Source organism: Rousettus aegyptiacus, unplaced genomic scaffold (assembly GCF_014176215.1).
Source record: "Rousettus aegyptiacus isolate mRouAeg1 unplaced genomic scaffold, mRouAeg1.p scaffold_m13_p_17, whole genome shotgun sequence".
Classification (NCBI taxonomy): Eukaryota; Metazoa; Chordata; class Mammalia; order Chiroptera; family Pteropodidae; genus Rousettus; species Rousettus aegyptiacus.
In genome coordinates this window covers 21635916-21658526 of record NW_023416292.1, presented here as the reverse complement: position 1 = coordinate 21658526, position 22611 = coordinate 21635916, and the positions used below count along the sequence as shown (strand labels likewise).

Here is a 22611-nt window from a genome sequence, read left to right as displayed (position 1 = left end):
CCTCTCTCTCTCCCCCTCCCTCCCTCCCTCCCTCCCTCCCTCCCTCCCTCTCTCCATCTCTCTCCCTTCCCTCCCTCCCTCCCTTCCCTCCCTCTCTCCCTCCCCCTCTCTCCCTCTCTCCCTCTCCCTCCCCCTCTCTCCCTCCCTCCCTCCCCCTCACATAAAGGGGCTTCTCTGTGGTCTGGCGTTCGGATTTATGGTTTTAGCCTATTACTTGGCACTGTTGCTCCTTATTTTTCAAAATGACTTTGACGTGGCAGTGGCAACATTTCACAAACCTCGACTGTGGATTCAAGCGCACGCTGTTGGTACAGGGTGGGAAAGTCATCGGTGTTAAGTCACCTACCTCAATTGTGGTTATTCAAAGGTTGCTTTGTGTTTATTTTATATATAAACACACAACATTCAAGTTATTAAAAAAAAACAAAACAAAAAAAATCCTTGTTCTCTTGATAGATATTCCCGTAATTAGATGTTCTAAACAGTAGTTATTTTCTAACTGCTAATTGCTCGTGAAAGGATTACTGTAGATGTCGCGTGTAATTAGAAGGCAGGAGTAGACTTCCATCTAACGTGGCACATTCGTTATTTCCTCATCCCAATCTTTTTCTCCTTTCTTTTTGCTTTTTAAAAAAATATCGAAGGGCCATAATCTAGTTCAGATTACGCGTGAGTCGGCCGCCTCCAACATTCGCTGCTGTGAGGGAGCGCCCCACATGGCGTCGCAGAAGCGTTAAGCCGAATGAACCAGATCAGTGAAGTCAGTGTCGAGTTAGCGAAAACCGGAGTATTAACTGAGCACCTGGTCCTTTCTATTCAGTTAAGTACTTTAAATGTGAACTAGAGTCGTGGCGTAGACCTCAGGTGGACTTGTCACCTGCAGCCACGGCGTGTGTCAGTCGATGGCAGGGCCACCCACTCACGGCTTCGTTTAGTGTTCTTATCTCATTCTTATTATGACGTGGTTTTGAACAGGTATTGTGACTTTTCACAGAAAGCTAGCAGAGTCGTGGGGATTGTTCGGTGAATGTGGCTACAGTGTGAGAAAGCGTTTGTCGCCATCTGGCCGCTGCCGCAGGCCTCACGCTCAGAGCGCTGCAAGGCTTCGTGGGCCCCGGTTTGGGGGAGCTGCACCGTCTGAACACAGTGACTGCGGCTGTGTGTGTCCCGCACAGCGTGGGTCCGTCCGTCAGAGCGGGACGCGCCGTCGGCGCTCAGCGGACACGTGGTGCGTGAACGTGCAGGTGTCAGCGCGGGCGACGGCCGTCCACGCGTGTGTCCGTGAGCCGGTGCAGTGGGCGGCGTTCGTGCCCAGTCGCGCTGTCCTCGCTTTGCAGTTTCACTCGGTGGAAGGAGAGCAAGAGGCAGCCCGCCTCCTTTCTGGGGGGAGGGTGCTGAGCGCGTCGGCAAAGCGGCCTGCGGCGGCGGGGGCCGCCCGGGTGTCGGGGTGTCGGGCTGCCGCGCCGGCGGGGCAGCTGGCGGTGCCCGGGTCTCAAGTGTCATCGATTTGATTTGAATCAGTTTAAACGTAGATGGCCACCTGCGTCTGGCGGCTGGCCCGTGGGAAGGCCTGGGCCGGAGATCAGGTGACGGCCAGGTGTTCTCGGCGCCTCGTTTCATCTCACAGCAGCTGGACTCTGCTCCTCTCTTTAGATCAGAAGTTGTTTACTAGGAAGAGAATGGTGTTGTTTTTTTTTTTTAAGTCCTGTCCTTTCGCTGACTGCCACCTAATGCAGGTGCTAACAGACAGTGTAGTATCCAAAAGATGGCTTGCAGTGGGGGTCCAGGGACTGCGATGACCCCGGCTCAGAGGAAGTGCGGCACTGCGGGGTGGCCGGGAGCGGCCGGTCCTGAGACCAGAAGTGTCGCCTTCCTGCCCTGTCACTAAACTAATTGAAATGAGAGGGCGAATCATTTAAACTCGAGCTTCTGTCCCCTGTGTATAAGATAGCAGCCAAAGCGTGGCTTTCCCCAGCATTAACAAGAGCGATTCGGCCAGAAGAAAAGCGCCCTGTGCGCTCAAAGGCCGGCTCACAGAGAGAGGCGGCTTTCGGGGTGCGCTGGGGCCTCTGGCCCGGCTGTCAGGCGACCCAGCTTCCAGGGCCCCGAGGGTTTGCTAAATGGGTCAGGCCTCTCTGCTGTGAATTTCTGTCTCTGTCATGGTTACAGAAGTCGTCTTTTAGAATACCTGTTTTTTGTAACCAACTTTGAAATCTAAACTAAGGTGGAAAATAGATTTTTTTTCAGTGTTTCCAGAAATACTTAACAAGGGGCAAAAGAAAGAAGCAGGCGTCATTTCTAAATGTTAGTGACTTAGGGGAAGTCCGGTCCGGTCCAGACGCCCGAGGTTATGTGGCCGGCGCGTCTGCGAGCCCTGTGGGCGACGCAGGTGAACCGAGCGCTAAGCTGCTTCAGTTACCGGGTCGCATCGGTTCAGGGCTTATGAGGACATCAGCGCCATCTTTCGAGACTTACTGGGAGTATCTGACATCTCGATGATTACGTAAGGTAGTGAAGGGGGGTTCAGAATGCAGAGGACGTGGGACGGCGTTGGATGCTGTGACCATCGAGGCCTGCGTGACGGCGCCCTCCCCGGAGCCCCGCGCCCAGCCTGGGGCTGGGGCTGGGGCTGGGGCTGGGGCTGGGGCTGGGGCTGTGCGGGGCCGGGGACGGAACAGGCTCGCCGTTGGGCCCTCGCCCGGCGCAGCTGCCGGCGGGGCGCACGCGTGTGGCCGGGGGCGCTGGCGGGATGACCGTCCTCTCTCTCGTCCTCTCCCCCCGCTCGGGGCCGCTATGCAGGGCGATGTCGGGCTCGCTATGGGCAAACTGTACGGGAACGACTTCAGCCAGACCACCATCTCTCGCTTCGAAGCCTTGAACCTCAGCTTTAAGAACATGTGCAAGTTAAAGCCACTTCTGGAGAAGTGGCTGAATGATGCAGGTGAGTGGATACGTCAGAAGTGTCCTCTTTGTCCGAGGGACTCTTACAGGGGCGGGGGGCGGGGGGCGCTGCGTAAGTTGGGGTTTCCACCTCCCGTCGCGTTATCGGTGCTACAGAGCCCTGGGGCGCCCAGCCCGGGGAGAATCCCGCGGAGCAGGGCTGCGTGCATGGCAGGGCCGATTCATTTAGCCAGCGGGCACGACCCACACAGGCACCACTGGCTTTTAGCCTCGGGGTGTTTCTCGAACCCAAGCCACGGTCCAGGACAGCTGAAGGAAGAGGATGAGGAGGCCGGTGTATTTACGTGGAGTTGAAAAGCAAGTTTATCGCTTCTTCCCCCATGAGTTATCATAAATTGTTCTCGATAACATTTTTGCTTTTGTTGCTGAAGCGACCACACATTTCATGAGTAAGAAGCTGAGCGCCTTGTTTTAACTCACGTGTCTTGTGCTGAGGTCCCTTTCTGAGCAACACTTGGGTTTTGAGTCACAGAGTCGTAGACCGTGAGAGCTGTAAGGAGCCGTGGAGAACCCCTAAACTGTGGTTCTCATTGTAGATGTGAACAGAAGTCAGGTGTGTGGGAAGACAGAGCTGTAACAACACCTGGACAGTCTGGTTCCATAGCTCTGGGTGAGGCCTCAGCACCTGTAAGCTCACTGAGCCACGCAGGTGAGAACCGCTGGCCGCCGCCTCCAGCCTTTACCCGGAGGGGAAGGACGCCGGAGGCCTGCGACGCCCGCGGCCACCGCACGCTTAGGCGGCAGGACTCGTTCAGACTTCAGGGAAGAGAGAAGGGTTTCATTACTTGTTTTTTGTTTTGTCTTGTTTTGGAGTAGGAGTGAGTTGTCCTCGATTATTCCAATAAAACGAGAGGTCGTTTCCAAAATAAATAATAAGCATGCGATGATTTCCGAGAAGCTTTCTTCATTTTATGCCCGGAGTTAATCATTAAATAAGCAGACAAAACCAACACACAGGAACAGGACGCAGACGGCGCGAGTTTAGTCTCAGGGCAGACATCGTAAACTTCGCTCTTGAGAAGCAGGAGCGGGCGTCAGGCGAGGACGTGGGGGCCGCCCGAGGCGGGCGCCGCGCTCGCAGCCGCAGACGCGTCGGTCATCTTCGTCGCCGCGGTTGGCGCGCGTGTCATGTCCAGCTACTTTATTTCCGTGTTTTCCTCTTTCTCACAGAGAACCTCTCCTCCGACTCGGGTGTCTCCAGCCCAAGTGCCCTGAATTCTCCAGGGGTGGGGATCGAGGGCTTGAACCGTAGGAGGAAGAAACGCACCAGCATAGAGACCAACATCCGCGTGGCCTTAGAGAAGAGTTTCCTGGAGGTTAGCGAGGTCTTTGCTTCCCCTGTACTCGGCTCGGGCGTGCGGTCGAGCTGAGGCGCTGTCAGCCTCGGGCCCCGGGGGTGCTTAGAAGAGCGTGGGGGGGGAGCAGACACGAAGGAAACGAACGCGGGGGCCTCAGGCCGCAGGGGAGGCCAGGCTCACGGCCGCCTCACTCCACGTGACGGGGCGGCAGCCGCCGGGGGGCATCCCGCAGGCAGCGAGGGCCGGGGGCGCGCACAGCGCGTGCCGGGCGCCCAGCTTCTAGGGTGTGCGTCTAAAATGGTGGCTTGGGCTCCGAACACCAAGGGCCTGGACGTCAGGCCGTGGAGTCCGAGGTAATTCAACAGATAGTCGACTTTTTTTGTTTGCACCAGAGAATATCACAATCAAAGCTTCCAACAAAATTTTGACCTTAGCTAATTCGGAAAAGGCTTGAGCGTGGTGGAAAGGGCACCAAATCACGAATCTGTGCCAGCGCCCCCCCTCCCGGGCTGCGACTGGCCAGGCCGCCAGCCTTCCTGGGCCCCCTCTACCTGCACCACACCTTCTTCCCTGCCTCCCGTGGTCCAAGGAGGTCACGAGCATGAAGCGCTGGGAAGCTCTGAAACGCCTCCCGATGTGTAATATAAGGTTGTACTGATTGTTAATTTTATTCTAGGTTAATAACCCTTAAAATGAAAGTTATATGAATTTTCAAGAATAATTTATTCTAGTTATCATGAGTGAATTTCGTAAACATGTTTTTTGGAATACCGGTTTGTGGACGTTCTTTCCTGAGGCTGGATTTCTCTGATGCGCCGCTCCCCGTTTGTCTGTGTGTGATGAGACGGCGATGCCGGCAGTTCAAAAGATTATTCCAAAAGATGTTTTTCCCCCCTTCAGAATCAAAAGCCTACCTCGGAAGAGATCACCATGATTGCTGATCAGCTCAGTATGGAAAAAGAGGTGATTCGTGTTTGGTTCTGTAACCGCCGCCAGAAGGAGAAACGAATCAACCCGCCCAGCAGCGGTGGGACCAGCAGCTCACCTATCAAAGCGATTTTCCCCAGCCCCACCTCACTGGTAAGGCCGGGGCACGGGCATGCAGGCTCTAGGGCTAGCTTCGGCAGTCTTCCAGATGACCCGCGAAACCGGTTCATTTCATGGTAGAATTTATCGTGTGTATTATTCATCTTGAATGAGTGTATGTAAGTTTATATTTTAAATGTTACCAAGATGATTAAGTCTTATCTTGTTAACCCAAGAACTTATAGATCTTTCTTTTAATTTTTTTTTTTTAGACGAGGCAACCCTTGGTTGACCTCATGGATTGCAAGGACCTTGTCAGCTTAAAATCCCTTATTTGTTTTTTTTTTTTTTTTTACGCCTACAGTCTTCCTAGGAGGTCTCCCATCCAAGAACTAATCGGGCCCAACCCCGCTTAGCTTCCGAGATCAGATGAGATCGGGCTTGTTCAGGATGGCATGGCTGTAGACTAAAGGGAACAATTTAAATTCTTCCCCATTTTATTGCATTTCCATTATTCTCTTCCCTGGTGTAGTTTATTAGGCTACTCTGTAACCATGGGAGTAAATTTGCTGCTGTATCTAGGTATCTAAGAGAAATTTTTAGTTGCTTTTTATTCATGTTGGGTCCTAAAGCCCAATTTATTAAAATATGCACTTACGTGGCTAAGAGGCAGTAAATTCCCAGAGGACTTCTAGCTCTGAACTGTGTCGGAACGGTCACCTCAGGTCTCTCCGGTACGCGGCCTCCATCACAGCCTCGCGTCTGCCTCACGCAGTGCTCAGGGACCGAGGTGGGGGGTGCTGGCGCTGCTCTTTGATCTTTAGGGGGCTGTAGCTGTGACTCCGCATCCCCAGCCAGGACCCCGAGATGGGGACATTGTCAAGTCCGCATTTCTGCTCCTTTCTTGTTAATTCGTTTTTGTTGTATTTGAATATCATCCTATGCTGGGAGGCTTTTCACACTGAAGTCGGGGGTGAGAGCGTGGGCTGGGGTCGGCGGAGGCCGTGGCTGCTCGTCGACGGCTCCGTCGTAGAGTTCACGAGGCGGTGGTTGTGAAGGGCTGTTCGTTGGACCACCTTTGTGTTGGAGGGGACCGTCCTGCGTTTCGGATTCGTACGAGGAAGAAGACCGTACACCTGACAAAGCTAGAAACAGTTCAAAGAGAAACTCCCTTTTTTAATCATTTATTTCACATTCTTTTTGTAATATCATTTCACTGTAAACAAAAACAAGACACTTGCCTTCTTCATACAGAGTCGAAAGTAACACGTTTTACAAGAAGCCGAGGTTCGCGGATTGTTGCATTAGGGCTCTCGTTTAGGTGAAGTTGACCATTAATATGGTATTCTTACTGACTTAGAGTACATCTGACTGTTGGTGACACTCAGGGATTCTTAAGTTATTTCTTTCTAAAACCTGGGCAAAGCCATGTGTCACGTTAGTGAAAAAAACATCATCTGTTAGTGAAAAAACATCTTCGGATAGCCAGCAGCCTTTCAGCATGGGCCAAATCTTAATTTTAAATTCCTGGATCCAAAAGTAATCAAGTCTTTTCCTCTTGGGCCCCTTTGTTTTATTCTGTTTTTTATTCTATTATATTTACATGTTATTCTGGAATTTAACATTTTTCATAGGCAGAAGAAGTCTGCAGCATGGACTTAAACGTGTAAGTTCTGATTTGTAAGTGCTTTTGCGTGTTGTCGTTTCTGGCCTCCAGGTGGCCACCACGCCAAGCCTTGTGACAAGCAGCACGGCCACAACGCTCACCGTGAACCCAGTCCTCCCCCTGACCAGCGCTGCGGTCACGAACCTCTCAGTGACAGGTGAGCGGCAGCCGGGCGTGCCGCTGGTGGGCGCGGGCCAGGCCCCCGGAGGTGTCCCTGAGAATCCGCCCCTGAGTCGTGAGGCGAAGCTCTAGAGGTCTAGCGCTTCTCAAGTTGCATGTGAAAACCTGAACTCCAGAAAAATCAGGCATAGTTTCCTCAGAAATAATACTTCGAATATAAAGACTTTCTTTTTTATTCTTTCTCACTTTATTTTTCCATTACTCCCAGTTTATCTTTCAAAAACACCAGCCTTTTTCCAAGTAACACCTCTTCCTAAAAAATTTCCTTGGAAAGCTACAGCTTTTCGCATTCAGGAAAACATCAGAATTCACCTTTGATTCCTAGGCGGTTATTTCTGACCCAGACCTCGTCTTCCGCTAGTCTCTCTCCCTCCGGTCCTCAGCACTCAGGAGGACCGCCCCTGCCCCCACCCCCGCCCCGCCGCTGACCGTGGCCTCTCGGACGGCGGGGGACCTGCTCCCGCCAAGACTTCCGTTCCTCTTGGAAGCACTCTTTAGCTGCCCGGGAGACCGTTCGCGTCCACCTGCCTGGGTTGCAAATGGCCACGTTCTAAGCTGTCTTTCCCAGTGGGCTGTCCACTCCTCAGAACATCTGGCCGTTCTTTTTGTAGCGTTCATGCCTAGCTTAGTGCCTGACAAGCTCACTGTAAAACGAGTGGATAGATTTTCCCTGTGCCCTTTAAGTAGCAGACTCCCCAGATGCACTTAAACAGCATCGTCATCACTTTGGAGTGACACGTTGTGCGTAAGGCACTCCGAAGTTATTCACCAGGTTGGTCGTGTGGGTGGGTTTGTGGTACTTCACAGGCAAGTCTGAATTCAGCCAGAGTTGGGGAATTTGGGTTTCTTCGTTCATGTTTGACTTCATAACACCTCTTTGGCTCTCTGACCTAACCATGATGTAAAAGTGAATAAATAGGGTTTTTTTTCCCTGTTTATCTGTATCAGATGGACCCAGATACTCTTTTATATTCATCAGGTTAGAATCCTATCGCTTTTTGCTCTAATGTTCAGATTGTCCTAGATTCGGCCAGTGCCCTGTGCCCCTTGACTTGGCCCCGTCCTTCTTTGAGTTGCCCCTTACTTTTCGGCACAAGACGTTCAGGCTCCTCTGTCCGTCTCTCTGAGGACCCGTCCCTTCAGGCGAGGCAGGGTGCCTCGAAACCAGTGTGTGGGCGCTAGCTGCATCCTGGACACTGCCGTGGGTTCCAGGGCATCTGAACAGCAGTGGGCGAACATCCACGTGCACGTCCACGAGCACGTGTGTTCACACACGTACGCCACGCACAACTGCGTGCGTTTTTCTTTACCTAGCCGTCTACATTTATTAAAACCCACGAGTTCTTACTGATACCTCCAGTTCCAACCCGGTGCCCTATAGTTCATTCTTTTCTAGGCTTGGTTCTAAAATGTTTGTTTTTGTGGTTAATTTCCATACAAACACTAAACTGGGTTAATTAGAAAAAGAGCCGCTGAGAGGTTCCTGGTTCTGGCGTGAGGCTGGAAAGCCCACCGCTCCCGACCCGTGCGCAGGGCGCCCGCTCACCCGGCCCTCCTTCCAGGCACCACGGACGCCGCCTCCAGCAACACCGCGGCCGTGATCTCCACCGCGCCTCCGGCTTCCTCCGCGGTCACCTCCCCCTCTCTGAGCCCCTCCCCGTCCGCGTCCGCCCCCGCCTCCGAGGCGTCCAGTGCCAGTGAGACCAGCACGACACAGACCACCTCCTCCCTGCCCTCTCCCCTCGGGACCAGCCAGGTGATGGTGACGGCGTCGGGGCTGCAAACAGCAGCAGCGGCCGCCCTGCAGGGAGCTGCCCAGTTGCCAGCAAACGCCAGCCTCGCTGCCATGGCCGCCGCCGCGGGGCTGAACCCGGGCCTCATGGCACCCTCGCAGTTCGCCGCTGGGTAAGGGGCCTTCTCATCCCGCTCACTCAGAGCCCGCTGGGAGGTCACCCCTGCAGTTCCTGTGGGGAGGCTTCCCGTCACCATCTTAACGCAAAAGCGAAGCAAAAGTCCTGACAGCCTTAGTCTTTTTCAAACGAGACGCTCTGTAGTAGCTCAAGGAGCTAGATTGTAGTGGGCGTAAGTGTCCCAGCACCCGGAGGGCGGCATCAGGCCACTCCTCCAGGTGGAGACGCTGGCACCGGGCGTCCGAGTGCCGGGGAGGAAGCCTCTCACGGCGTCCCCGGTAAACCCTGCCGGCCGGCAGCTTTCTCATTCTCAGAGACGAGAGCTGCGGTAATGAGATTCCCAAGTTTACACCTTCAGACGTGGAAGAACTACTTTGTAAATAGGTTCCTTTCTCTGGCATTCTTCTTTTGTTAAAATGAATGACAATTCAGAGGAGAGTCAGGATGTTCAGGTCGGGCATCCTGTGCGGGCCACAGTCCCGTCTGCTCTGCAGTAACGCAGCCACCGACCACCCAGATGAGGGGCCGGGGCTCCCCGCACCGTGTTGTCATCCTCCTCACCCCCTCGGGTGTCGTCAGGCCGGCCGATGTGTCCGCGTGGTAACCAGGTGACCCTCTTTTGGACTTGCAGAGGTGCCTTACTCAGCCTCAGCCCGGGGGCCCTGGGCGGCGCGCTCAGCCCCGCGCTCATGAGCAGCAGCACGCTGGCGACCATCCAAGGTCAGTGGGGCGTTTTCCTTACTGTCTCTCTCCTCGTTAGTGGCGGGCGTCTGCCTTGCCAGGCGTGAGGGCGGGGAGGCCTTGGCAGCCGCCAGCTGACTGTCCTGGCCGGGACGCTTTGCGGAGGAGCGGGTGCGAGCCGTGAGCAGGGCCGGAGCTGCTCTGGGCGGGCGTCGTAGGGACCGGGACTCGGAGCTGGCACTTGTGTTCCTACATGAGCAGACCTGGGCCAGGGGCCCTGCCACACGGTTACACGCAGACTTGCCGTGCGGGAGCCCCCTGCCGGGCATGGGGACGACCAGCGTGAGAGTGGCCTCCAACGTCAGGAGTGCTCCTCGCTCTGGTCCGGTCTGCCCTGGTGCCCCCCGTCCCCGACCACATGGGCTCCTGGACTGTGGCCTTTCCGAGCCCGGGTGGGTCCCCTTTGGCCTTGGGGTGCCACCCGGTCCCCAGCGAGTCCAGGTCCACGCGTTTCCTGTGCTGCAGGGCACGCCCCGTGCAGCCTCCGGGCGTTGCGTCTGAGGGTGCTCGCTGCTAACGCGGCGCGGGGAAGCCACACGACCGAGAACCCTGTGTTAATCAGAAAACGTTTTTTCTCAGGATAGTCCGTTCTCACCTGAGAGTTCTTGGGGCCAAAAATAAGTCGTTAGCCAGCGCTGGCTAGGATCAGGGTTCGGGGTGGCGCATCCAGTGCGTCTGGTACAGACAGGGCCAGGGCCCCTCGCCAGCACTGGCTTCCACACTGGCCAATCGTTGCGGGCTGCGTTATCTGGGGACTTCCCTTGGGAGAGGCTCCGTGGTGAATCTCTCGCTCTGCAGCGGCGTGTCCCTTGGCGGTGGGAGTGCGTGAGGCGCAGCACGGGCTGTGCCCAGGCCCGGAGCACCCCCGGTGCCCCGCGCCCCATGCCACGCGCTCGGCGCGCGCCCGGCACGCCTCCTCCTGCGCCCCTCGCTTTCTCTGTGCAGTATGTGAGGGGTGGACCAGGCTTTCAAAGCCATTAGAGAAACCCTCGGGTCTCCACGTGGGGCGCGGGGGCAGTCATGTGGGTGGGAGTTATATCAGTGAGAGTGCCCAGGTATTTTAAGGAAAAGGTGGGCACTCCCTCCAGCGGAGAAGCGGCAGGATCTTAGAAAGATTCTCACGTGTCACAGCAAGTCCGGACCTGAGGTCGCCCCGGCCCCAGAGCTGCCCGCATCGCTGCCTCTCTGCTCCCCGTCCGCAGCGGGTGGGCCACCCGCCCTCGGGCCGGCGCGAGGCCGAGTGCTCCGCCCAGGAAGGGAGGAGCCAGGCGCACCTCCCGCTTCATCCGGTTAACGTGGTTTATTTCAGAACTGAAGCCTTTTGAATGGCAAGTTTTTTCTCGTGTATTGTACTAAAAAATGCTCGGATATTTAACGATGTCGGTTGGCTTGATAAAAGCTGACTATGTTTGGATGCTTTAATCACCATAATTAGTTTGTCTTTTGAGTGGAGGTTGTTGGAAATCGGCCGTCTTCATTAAAAGCAGAACGGTCGGCTCTAACAGACGCTCCAGCGTGAACGAGAGCAGTTGAGAGTTCAGATAGGAACGCGGCTCCGGTCGGTGGGCGGCCCGCGCGTGGTCTTGGGTCTCCCAGCCCCATGGCCTCCGTCAGCACCGTGAAGCAGGTTCAGCGGCGACAGGCGGGAGAGGCGCGCGGGCCGCGGCCCCGTGCTGGTCGCAGGAGGCCCCAGCACGCCGGCCGCGCTTCGCTTCCCGGGACGACGCATTAACGCTGCCCTTCCTGCCTGTTTGGGGTCTGTCTGTAGCTCTGGCTTCTGGTGGCTCTCTTCCAATAACGTCACTGGATGCAACTGGGAACCTGGTGTTCGCCAATGCGGGAGGAGCCCCCAACATCGTGACTGCCCCTCTGTTCCTGAACCCTCAGAACCTCTCTCTGCTCACCAGCAACCCGGTCAGCTTGGTCTCCGCCGCCGCCGCCTCCGCGGGGAACTCCGGGCCCGTGGCCAGCCTCCACGTCACCTCCGCCTCCACCGAGTCCATCCAGAGCTCCCTGTTCACGGTGGCCTCTGCCAGCGGGGCCGCGTCCACCACCACCACCGCCTCCAAGGCCCAGTGAGAGGGGCCGCGCGGGCCGCCCGTCCTCCCCGCCGCCCCGGCCGCCCGGCCCAGAGACGTGAGGCGGCCCGCGCCGTGCGGAGCCGAGGGCGACGGGAGCAACATGCCGAGGAGCAGGCTGGAGACGGCGACGTTTGCCTGAGTTTGTAATAAAACACTGTCTTTTCAGGATCGCTTCATGGACTGGAGAACTTTCTAACCAAAAAGTTAAAAAAAAAAAAAAAAAAAGCAGAAACAAAAAATCAAAAAAATATAAGTGAAAGGACTACTTACCATTTCCAGCAGTCACGATGACAAGCTAAGGTGGGTTACCAATTCTGATATAGGAAGAGGATTTCCTGTTTGTCTAAATTCCTTTTTTTCTTAAAAAAAAATCATTTTTATGGGTCTGTCGTGCAGGCCGTTACGTCTAACAAGGTGTTTATAATCGTATCAATTGTGTTGGGGGTTCCTCTCTTAACTGGTACAATGTAGGCAGGCCCGCGTTACTGTATCTCTGTTGTTGTTATTGTTTTTATAGAGAGAGATTTCGGACGTGTCTGTCTCTTGCTCCTGGATCCTACTTCAGTGAGCTCCCACGCTGTGGGGAGGGAGGGCTGGGGACCGGGGGGACTCATGTCCTTAATGGGGATGTCCTTGCTGGTTTCCTTATCCTCGATGACTCTTACAGAGGTGCTAGAAAATTATTTTCTTTTGCCACTTATGCAAGAGGCTCGGTGCAGAAGCCGAAGGCAGCGTGCGCAGCAGCCCACCCCACGCACGCCCCTCCCCGGCGGCGGTGCCTGTGGAGCACTTTGTGGAGGAGGGGGCTCCTGCTGAACGGGGGCTCTCCCTCCCCAGCCACGGAGCGACCCTGGGGCCCGGCCCGCGGCCCCTCAGTGCAGGGCGGGCGGTTCCGAAAAGCAAAGACTACTGCAGACACCTGCCTGGGTGGTCCTCCTGGTCCCCTGTCTCCTGAGAGACGCTCCTGCTGTCGGTGTGTGTGTTGTGTGTTCCGTGTTCTGGAAGTTATTCATCCAAACGTCCTTCAACTCCCTTGGCAAAGAACAAATTGGCTGAAATTGGGTCGTGTCCCTTCTTCTGCTTTCCAGGGATGGTCGGTCACCAGAGGCTGTGACAAGGGGTCTGAGGTCCTGCCTTTTCCCCTCACCACACCCTTCCTTTTCTCCAGCCGGCTCACTGGCCCCTCACCCTGGGGCCCCCAGCCCCCTGACTGGAGGGTGCTCGCTGGGCTGGGGCCTGCGGGGCCCCGAAGCCCCCCCAGCAGGACCCTCGCCCACCCCGCAGCATCTCCTCGGCTGTGGCGACGGTCCTGCTTGGGCGGTCCAGGTGGCGGCAACGTCTCTGCTCGCTGTACAGAGCGAGGTGGGCTTCGGGAACAGCTCCCAGGGCCTTCCGAGACTGCATAGCGAGCCCGGGAAAAGGAAAGGGTCGTGAGGGCGGGAGGGAGGCCATCCTGGCGGGTAGACCCGTCGGCCAGAGCCCCGTTCCCAGTGTGTGTGCCCCGGCCCTCCCAGGAGCCGGGTGCGGGCACCTCCCGTCGCCGCCAGAGGCCCCTGCTTGGCGTCTGTGGGCGCCGGCTCACGCCTCTGCGGGGCCCCCGGCTGGACTGCCGCCTTCGAGCTGCGGCCTGCGGGAGCGCCGCCGGGCGAGTGCGTCCTCCGCACCTCCCTGTGGCCACGGGGGGCCTGGCCCTGTGCGTGCGCGTCCTCGCCGTGTCGGGGACATGGTGCGCGTCCTTGTGAGCGAGCGGCCCCGTGAGAGACAGGGACGCTCGTGCCGAAAGACTAGGAGCGTGTTAGTTTTTCTTCTCCTTCTGTCTTCCCATTTTACTTCACGAAGTATTTAATTATCACCCTAAATGTCCTCTTCTCACCCGTCACCTTCCCTAAAACCCCTCTGAAATCAGTGACCTGCGAGCAGGGAAGCTAACGGATGTCCATCCACCTTTTTTATGTGTGGTGTGTTGTTTTGTTGTTTTTTAACTAAGCTTGAACCAAAGTCAATTTTTAGCAAGCTGCTGTACTAATGGACTAGTTTATAGCGTGCGGTTCAGACACATTGAGGAGTTAGATGCTACTGACAATTTCTTTTTTCATTGTCTTTATTAATTTTATATAAAAAGTTGCTGCTCGTTTTGATCTTCTGTGTTGGTGAGTTGTGCTGCCCCCGGGCAGGCGCTAACTTGAGTTTTAACTGCTTATTTCGTTCGCTGTGTAAATAGAATGGCAGTGTCGGGTGCTAACTTCTCTCCTCTCCGTCTCGCTGTTTCTCTGGCGAAAGTGTCCCCTTTTTTCTTGACCTGGCACCTCAGCCTTTGCCGTCAGTCACGCCGCAGCCGGGTGGCAATGAGTCCCTCCCTCGGGAGTGGCGAGTTTGGAGGCAGGATTCAGGGAGGGAAGTGTGGGGACCCACAGGTCTGTGTTAGAGGGCGTCGCACTCATTTCCCAAAACCGCTGCCAAAGGACGCGGAGCCCCCCGCGGCCCGTGCCCAGCGGGGGAGGGGACGGGGACAGGGGGCCGTGTGCACGTCGGGTCCTTCTCCCGTGTGCTCCGCGAGCTGCTCCCTCTCCCGGACGAGATTTACCAGCAGACGCCGAGCTTTAAGTGTCGTGAGGTCTTCTGTGTCTGGCCCCGTCCGTGTTCTCCGGTCAAACTAGGGTGAGGGGGTTCTGCCTGGGGAGCCTCTTCACGAGGATAAACCTTAAACCAGCATAAGACTCTGTGTTTGAAAGAAATCAGTCCTCAGACAGAGGTAGCTTAAACATTTTTTTTTCTCTTATTTAGAAACAAGCTGTGAAACAAAAGGTCCATCTGTAGGTGTCCTCACGAGACGCCAGCCCAGCTTGTCGGTGGCGGTCAGCTTAAGGCCGCGCCTGTCGCCACCCTGGACTCTCTGCTGGGCGCCCTGCACCCGGCTCAGCGGCTCAGCCCGCTGCTGCGCGGCGTCCTCTTCATCATCTCAAACACGCTTTAGAACCAAATGACTCTTCTAAGCTAGAAACTCAGACTTGACTTTAGACACCAAAAATGAGGGTCTGGAAACTAAGGTGGGGAGGGGTTGGGATTTGACCAAAAAGAGTTGTTTTGGTCCAGCTTCTGCACCTGTGAGAGGAAGGGCCAGGTAGGTCGTTACAGTCCATTGTGTTGTCCTTTTTTTTTTCCCTTTAGTGTTTATGCAGGTTTTATTTCACCCCCGAATTTGGTTAACAGTGAAACCAAAGACTAGTTCTCAATGCATTGATAGTGATACTGTATCTGCCCATGGCAGTGGGCCCTCCCTGGGGAGAGGTGAATGTGCCTGTTTGTGTCCTGCTTGTCAGGCGGTGCGGTTTGGTCCCATCACTGGCGCCCTGTATACATCTGAAGGACAGAGCAGAAAGGCCGAGGAAGGGCTTTTCACAGGACCCTGCTCCTGCTCCCAGTCTGAGAAGTAAGTTGAGTCCTGTAGTAGCTTCAGCGTTTCTGACATTATCTCGGCAGCTCTTCAGACTACATAGATCGTTCATCGCCATCACACCCTTCCTGTAGGTATTCGGTAAGAAAGATCAACACCCTCCAGTCTCCTCAGCGTGTTACTAGGGAAATGGAAGCAGAGGAAGCCCGCTGGCGTTTCGTGCAGGACCGCTCCCTACACGCGCCTCACGGAAGTGTGATTAGCAACTGACAATGTTTTAAAGGGAAAATGAGATCAAGTGAAAGATTTTAGTGAGATTATCTTGCCAGTTCTACAGAATTCATTCATCATTAGGGGAAAAAAAGCACAATTATACCTCTTTTCATTCTGCTATTTTGCCCTGTCATTCCTCATTTATCTGGGAAGGTGAGGAAAACCTTGTCCCTAGTATCCAGAAGCACAGAGGTTCGTGCGACATGATATTTACATTCAGCCCAATGTTGAACGTTGACTTTTCTATTTAAATTGCTGGGAAAGCTGGATACATTTGCAAATATGGGAAATCCATGTAGGTTTTTTCTTTTTAAGTTATAAGTCCTGATTGTAAACATTGCAATTAGTGTATAACAAACACGTGGCTTACAGAAGAAACTGTAGTTCATAGTCTGAAGTTGTTCCCAAGCCATGTCCTCCTCACAGACTTTCTTTGCCCAGAAAAGAGCGAAGCCGTCGAGATAGAGAGGAGGGAGAAATGTGGACAGGGAGGACCGTGGCGTGCGGCCGGGGCTGGGAGGCTGAGGGGTGTGCGGCGCCCTGGTGGCCCGCCCGGCGGCGGGCTGCTTCTGGCCCCCGAGAGCCCCCCCGCCGCAGCGGAGCATCCGCAGCTGGCTGGAGAGTTTGGTCAGACGGTCATTGAATCAGCATCTGAGGTCGACGACTTTAAAGTTGTAGTCTTCACACCATATTTGTTAGAGCTGAAAACTTTACAAGACCAAAGACCTGAAATTTAAAATTATTCTCATGGGAAAGAACTGGCGGGTCCCTTTGCTCCCGACCACGCGCGGCTCTTCACGCAGCGCGAGCCCCGGCCACTCTGAGGTCGTTTTCGGTCTCAGAACATTTCGAGGACGACCCTTCATAAGGCGGCAAACCGTCCTTAGCTCTTACCTTTGCTTTCGAGGAGGAAAACCGCCCTTTGCCATCCCGTGAAGGAGTGTCACTGCGGTCAGCCCGGCAGAGGTCGCCGTGGGCAGCACAGGCGCCGGCGGGGGGGGGGGTACGACTCGGTCGCCGCGTCAGGAAAGGCTGGTCCCAGCCCCGGTCCGCCTGGTCGTAACCCAGGGGAGGAGCTGGGGCACCCGAGGCGCCCAGTGGGCAGCGCGCCGAGTCCGGCGGGAGGGCCGGCCGTGGCGCCGCAGCGGTCCGGCGGCCCGCGGGTCCTTGCTCCCTCCTCGCCGCCTCGGCCCTGGCGCGGCCGCTCCTGGCCTCCGCTGAAGCAGTGAACTTGGGCGGCTCTCGTGTTGCGTCTGTACCCTGGTCGCCTTTCCTCGCTTCCTCGTCTCTCTGAGTGGTGATCCCTTAATCCGTGAGGACAGTGCCGGTGGGTAACAGCTGGCTTCCGGCACCTTCATAAAATACCTCAGCGTAGCTTAGCATTGTTGCAGAACTGGTTTTAAACTAAAAACCAAATACAGAAAAACTTTATAAATAGTGGAAATAACTCTAGCTGTAGCATTTAGTCGAACTGATGTTTATTATTGATAAACATGATGGATGCTGTATGTATTTGGGATCCTGTCTATAGGTCACAGTTTATAGGGTTGGGGGGGCTGGGGTGGGGGAGAGGAGACGGCGATTACGGTAGAAGGAAGTCCTTGCTCGTGGGTGTGTGTTTTTCCTTGTATCTGTCTTGCCAAAGGAAACGCGATGGTCCCTGTGGTGGGGTTTGTCGGCTTCTCCGTGGTCCGACCGGCAGTGCCGTGCGCATAGCATGCAGGTGACATGTGGCTTGTCTGGCGGGTTCAGGGTCCCCTGTGGCACTCACGTCCCTCGCAATGGCTGCCTGTGTCCCCAGGCCCCGTCAGCCTCTCCTAACGCTTCCCACGGCCGTCTGTAGCGGAGCTTAGGCGAAGAAGGGTGGGCGCCCGAGTGCCCGGGAGCCCGGTCGAGAAGCAGGGGCAGAAGCGCGTGCGCCGTTGAGCCCGGGGAGGGAGGGGGGAGGCGTGGCGGGTGCGTCTCCTCTGGGGCCGTCAAGGGGCACCGCTTGGTCGCATGTCCTCCGTCACGGCGTCGGATGCTGTGCTAATAGCGCGACTTTAAACCCGACTTCCTTTTCTCGTACCAAGGCTGATTCTGTGTAGACCAAACATGCAAACCGAAGAGAACCGAAGCAGGCAGTTGAAAGCCTGCCCGTGAGGCCCGGCCTCCAGAGGTCGGTCGGTTGGCGGCAGAGCGGAGGGGGGGCCGGCAGCGTGAAGCGGCGCCGGGTCCGGAGTGGAGAGCCCCCCGTGGGCCCCAGGCGCAGGCGGGGGCCGGCGTGGGTGCCGGAGACACCGCCCCGTCGCTGCCCGGCCTTACGTTTCCCAGAGGGATCGGAGCAAAAGGCTGGGTTCTGAAAAAGCTGCACCTCTGTCCCCGTCCTCTGCCTGCCCCCCCCCCCCCCCCCGCTTTCTGAAGGCAGTCCTGCTGCTCGCCCTGGCTTTGGGGGAGACGGTCGCGCCGCTCCACTCTGCTGGCTCTGTGAAGGCGGGTGGAGCTACGCAGTGTCGCAGTGGGAAATGTGGGGGAGGGCCAAAGATGGGGTCGGATTCTTTTCTCATCTCCCTGCCTAAGGTTATAAATAGAGCCAGTCCAGCCCGTTTGCGCTCCCAGGACTTAGGTGGGCTGTGTCTGTCACTTGTAAAGGAGAAGCATTTTCAAGAGCAGGGATACATGGAAGACCAAGAGACCTTCCTTGACGCTGCCACGGAGCGGTATCGTTCCAGAGTGTTCTTACATCTGGGCTCCAGGGAGTCGACACAGGGCGGAAGGGAAGAGAGATACGTTGCTCTCTTAATAGCCCATCAAAAGAGGGCCAGGCTGCAGAACGTCCCGGGAGCTTTACCGACGCCCTTGTTCCGACAGCACGTGACAGTGGCATTGATGCCGTGTGGCTTCTCAGAACGCTCGGCGGGTCTGCGAGCGCGTGACGGTGCTGAAGACAGAGGTTGTGGGAGACGAGGCGTGTGCGGGACGGCGCGGCGAGCACCGCAGGGCCCCTCCCGGGGCGGGGGGCAGCGGGGCCCGTGTGATTCTGTCCCCGAATCCGCCCGCTCCACACAGGGCTCCGCCGCCCAGCACCACCTGCCAGTTCAAACCCAGACGCTCACGTAGCCCAGAGCCCGAGAGCCCTGCCTGCGGAGAGCGGCGGGAGCGGCCGCGAGTCCGCGCGTCCTCTGGTGCTGGCCGCAGCCTCACCGAGGCCGCTGGAGGCTCAGTGGACCCCCGAGTTCTGACAGCACAGACAGCCCCGTGGCGCCGATGCAGTGAGATAGCCAGATGCTCCTTTACAGTCGGGGGCCCCGTCGGACGAGGACAGAGCCGAGTAGAGGCCGAGTCTGGGCGCCCACCCAGCCCTCAGGGGCCCGGTCCGCACCGCGTGGCGGGGCCCGCAGCGCAGTGTCAGGAGCCAGGGCGGCAGCTCCGTGAGTTGGGCGCGTGTGTCAGCAGTGGGGGCGCCGTCCCGGGCCCCGCACGGGCCTGCAGAAGGCGCATGGTTCTGCAGGGCGGGGGCGCGGGGCCCGAGCCAGCCGGGTTTGTGACGCTGCAGACAGCCGGGAGGGGGGCGGAATGGGCAGAAGACTTTGCGACCGTGTTGGTGTCCAGACAGAAATGCGTGTCCCTGAGGCCAGGTGAAGGGCACAGACAGACAGACAGACTTCTGCTTCTTACCTCTGCTCAGGTCGGGGCTGCTCGCCGGCCGGGGCAGGGCGGCCCCACGGTTGGGAGACGGCCCCGCGCTAGCCCCCGCCGCAACCCCTGGCCCTGCGCCGGCGGCCAGGAGGGGCGGCCCGTACACCGGGGCCAGGGGCTGTCTATACCTCATTCTCGCTCTGCCGAGTCCCTCGCTCTGACTCCCTCCAAGCCCCCCAGAGTCGCCAAGCCTGCCTCCTCCCCCCCCCCCCCCCCGCAGCCCTGTTGAACGCTGGCCTATAGCACCAGGGGACCTGTGGCCTAGGGCGGGCCCTCCTCCAGCCTCCCACCTCGCTGCTGAAAGCTCCCGCAAGCTGAGGGCAAATTGCAATCTTCTGTTTCTTTTCTGGCAAGGGGTAGTCACAGGCCTCCCGCCATGTCCTTCCCCGCCGGCCTTCCGGGGCCGTCCAGCTGTCCCCTGGCCGCCGGGCGGGGCCCCCCATCCCCGGGGCGAGGGGACGGCACCAAAGAGGCCCTTCACGCTGACTGTGGCGCACACACTTCACTTTTTTCCCTTTGACATGACCAAAAAAGATCCAAATGTTTAAGTTTTCATTATTGTTAACGTTGTTATTATTTGACAATCTCGTATCCCGCGGGCTCTCCAGAAGCTGCGCCCCCCCCTCACCTTTTCTTTGAATGTAGCTGCCGACCCTTGGTCCCCCAGGGTCCCCAAAACTTGGCCAGGTCCCCGTGCTGCTGCTGTATGCCAGGGCGTGGTTTTTTTGTTTTGTTTTGTTCTGTTTTTTAAATTTCCAGCCAAAACCAAAGATTTCTTAATGATTGTATAAACTCAAAACGAACAAAAAAACCAAAGAAAAGGGAAGTCTTCAGCGTCCATCCATCCGGTCCGCGGCGTCCTCGCGCCGGAGTGGGCCCCCCGCGGGCTCTGCCGGCCCTGCTCCCCGCCCCGTGCGCCGAGCCAGTCGGCACTTCAGAACCGTAGGCAAAACCCCGTCACCACGATCCTGCAGCCACAGCCGCCACCCCGGTCACCGCAGGGGCCGAGCACAGGGCGGGGGGCGTGCCGCCGGCCTGGGGTCGCCACGGAGTGGGGAGGGCCGAAGACGGGGCGCAGGACTGGCCGCTCTGCCGGGTGCCGTGACCTCTGGCGGTGGCGCGGGGCGCAGGCCGGGCGCCGTGACCTCTGGCGGTGGCGCGGGGCGCAGGCCGGGCGCCGCGGGCCTCTCCCCCCCCCCTCTGCCGGAACCGCTCGGCGGCGGCCGCCCCCACTCCGTGGCCCCCCGTCCGCGCAGCCCCGTGCAACTATGCATTGAGCTCCACAACCTTTTTGTGCTAGGTAGATGCCTGTGGCTTTTTAACTTGGGGGGTGGGGGGGTCGCCGATGAAGGAACTTTTTACATGGATCTTTTTAATCTCAGTTGACTGGGGGAGGGGGGTGTTTGGTTCTAGGGTCACGTGAGCTCTATCCCAAAGCAAAACCCAGATGTTAGTGATATTATCCTGATGCAGATACCAAAGACGATTTCTTCCCCGCAGAGCCGCACACGCGCGTGTGGAGTGCGACCGCCCAGCACTAGCCTAACCTCAGCAACTCCAAAGCTTAGATGTATATTTTGGTATATTTCTGGGATATTAAAAAAAACGTCGTCTAACTTCTTGTTTGTTTCAGTGTAATGCTCTTAAAGTCATAGCATGAAAATAACTGAACTGTCCTATTCTCAGTAGTTTGAAATAATAGTATTTTTGTACGTTTTGGGTGTCTCTGTGTGTGTATTAACATAACAGTTTTCACTGCCCGGGTGTTCACAATAAAAGAGGAAGTGGAGATGCTCTGCGTGTGCATGCCGGTCACTGGCGGGCCCCGCAGGCCTGGGCCTGGAGCGCTCGCCCGTGGCGACCGTTCCCCACGGGGGTTTCGTGTTTTAGAGAGACAGTGATCGTGGTTTTCTAAAGATGTTCTTCTTTCTGTCTTTAAATATCTTAATTCTCTTGCCCTTTTCTTTTCTTTTCTTTTTTAATATTGATTCAGGGGTGTTTTTCCACTGTTGTCACGGGAGCGCCACAAGGGGGAACTGGCCCCTTGGCCCCCCAGAACTTTGTTTTATGTACTTAACTTTAAAATGTGAGTTTGAGTTCTCTTTTGTGGAAACTTGACATGTGGTGTAAACGATTCTTCCCGAAATCGTCCAGCAGCTTTCGCGAGGCAGTGGCCGCTCCTCAGTAGTTTGCTGGGGGTCCTCGTACATTTCCCCTCGGGTGACTTTGCAATCTGGGTGGCTATTGTGTAGCCTCACTGCCCCGGAGCACCTGGTTAGCCATTTCCCCTCCGGTAGGAGTGTTTTATAAGAATCAGCTGATGCCTTGGGGTGGGGGACCTTGTCATCCGGGCCCCTGGAAAACAGACAGCTCTGCGTGTGGGGATCAGCTGATGCCTCCGCGGCCTGAGGAGGTGCGGCGAATTCGTGGTGCTGTCCTTTCCAAGTGCCCTTTCTCCGATCCCCCCGCCCGGGGCTGCCTGCAGGGGCCGTCGGCTTGGGAGAGGTTGCGTAGGTGACAGTGAATCAGAACGAAATGGTAGATTTGGTGTAGATGCATTTGTCTGCTGTAATTTTTTTATATATATTAAACTTAACTGTAACTGTACAGTTCATTTCTGTTGTAAAACATCATTAAACCGTTTTCCAAGTGTTTGCGCGTCGTCGGGGTTTCTGTGGCGGCGTCTCGGCCCCGTGGGGGCCCCACCCGCGTCCGGCCGTGCCCTCGGCAGTCCCCGGGCCACTGAGCACAAGATTCCCCCTCTCCCCCCGCACCCCGTTGTCCCGTGCCCCACGGGGCACTGCGGCCACCACGCCTTCCTCCCGGGCCCTCGGATGGGAGCCGAGCAGCCGCGGACGCCTTCGGACCCGGGGCCCTCGATGGATCCTGCGAGCGGACGCATCCCGCCCTCCTCGCCGTGAGCTCGGCTGCGGGGCTGGCATCGCACGCGGCTTCTCCAGGTCTGTCGCGCGAACCACCGGGCCCTCCTCGCGTTCCCGGGCCCCTCGGAAGGAGGCTGTCCCTGCACTGGCCGCTGGGCCTGTGTCCAGGGCGCCTGGCTCAGGCCCTCGGGCCATCACAGCCCCAAGCCTCTCCCAGGGGGAGAGCTTGGGCCCTTCCAAGGGCTGTGGCCGGCAGGAGCTGTCGTCTCCTCCGGGCTGTTGTCCTGTCGAGGCCCCAGGGGTGCGGTCCGCCCCCGACCCCCGCCACGCTGCCCGGCGCCCCAGCTCACGTGCTCCGTGGGCCTTTGACTTGCTGACGTGATTTCCTTAAATGATTTCAGGGTGCAGCAGGAACCCTCCGCTAGCCAGCGGGTGCGACAGACGGGAAGGCGGAGCCGTCGGCCGCGCCCTGAGGAACGAGGCGAAGTGCCTGGTAGGTCCTGTCACCCCGCTGTCCTCTC

The 22611-nt window shown here is 57.1% G+C and overlaps 1 protein-coding gene across 7 annotated transcripts in view; it reads left to right on the top strand.

Moving 5' to 3' along the window:
- POU2F1 (POU class 2 homeobox 1) overlaps positions 1-15613 on the top strand; it is a 94308-nt gene extending 78695 nt beyond the window's left edge. For all 7 annotated transcript variants that reach the window (XM_016148547.2, XM_036234697.1, XM_016148548.2 and 4 more), the window contains 7 exons: positions 2800-2941; positions 4132-4277; positions 5160-5339; positions 7003-7108; positions 8694-9036; positions 9673-9761; positions 11551-15613. In XM_016148547.2, coding sequence (XP_016004033.1) covers positions 2800-2941; positions 4132-4277; positions 5160-5339; positions 7003-7108; positions 8694-9036; positions 9673-9761; positions 11551-11861 — 1317 coding nt within the window. In that variant the 3' untranslated portion in view covers positions 11862-15613. The remainder of the gene's footprint in view (positions 1-2799; positions 2942-4131; positions 4278-5159; positions 5340-7002; positions 7109-8693; positions 9037-9672; positions 9762-11550) is intronic.
- Positions 15614-22611: the final 6998 nt, after the last annotated feature.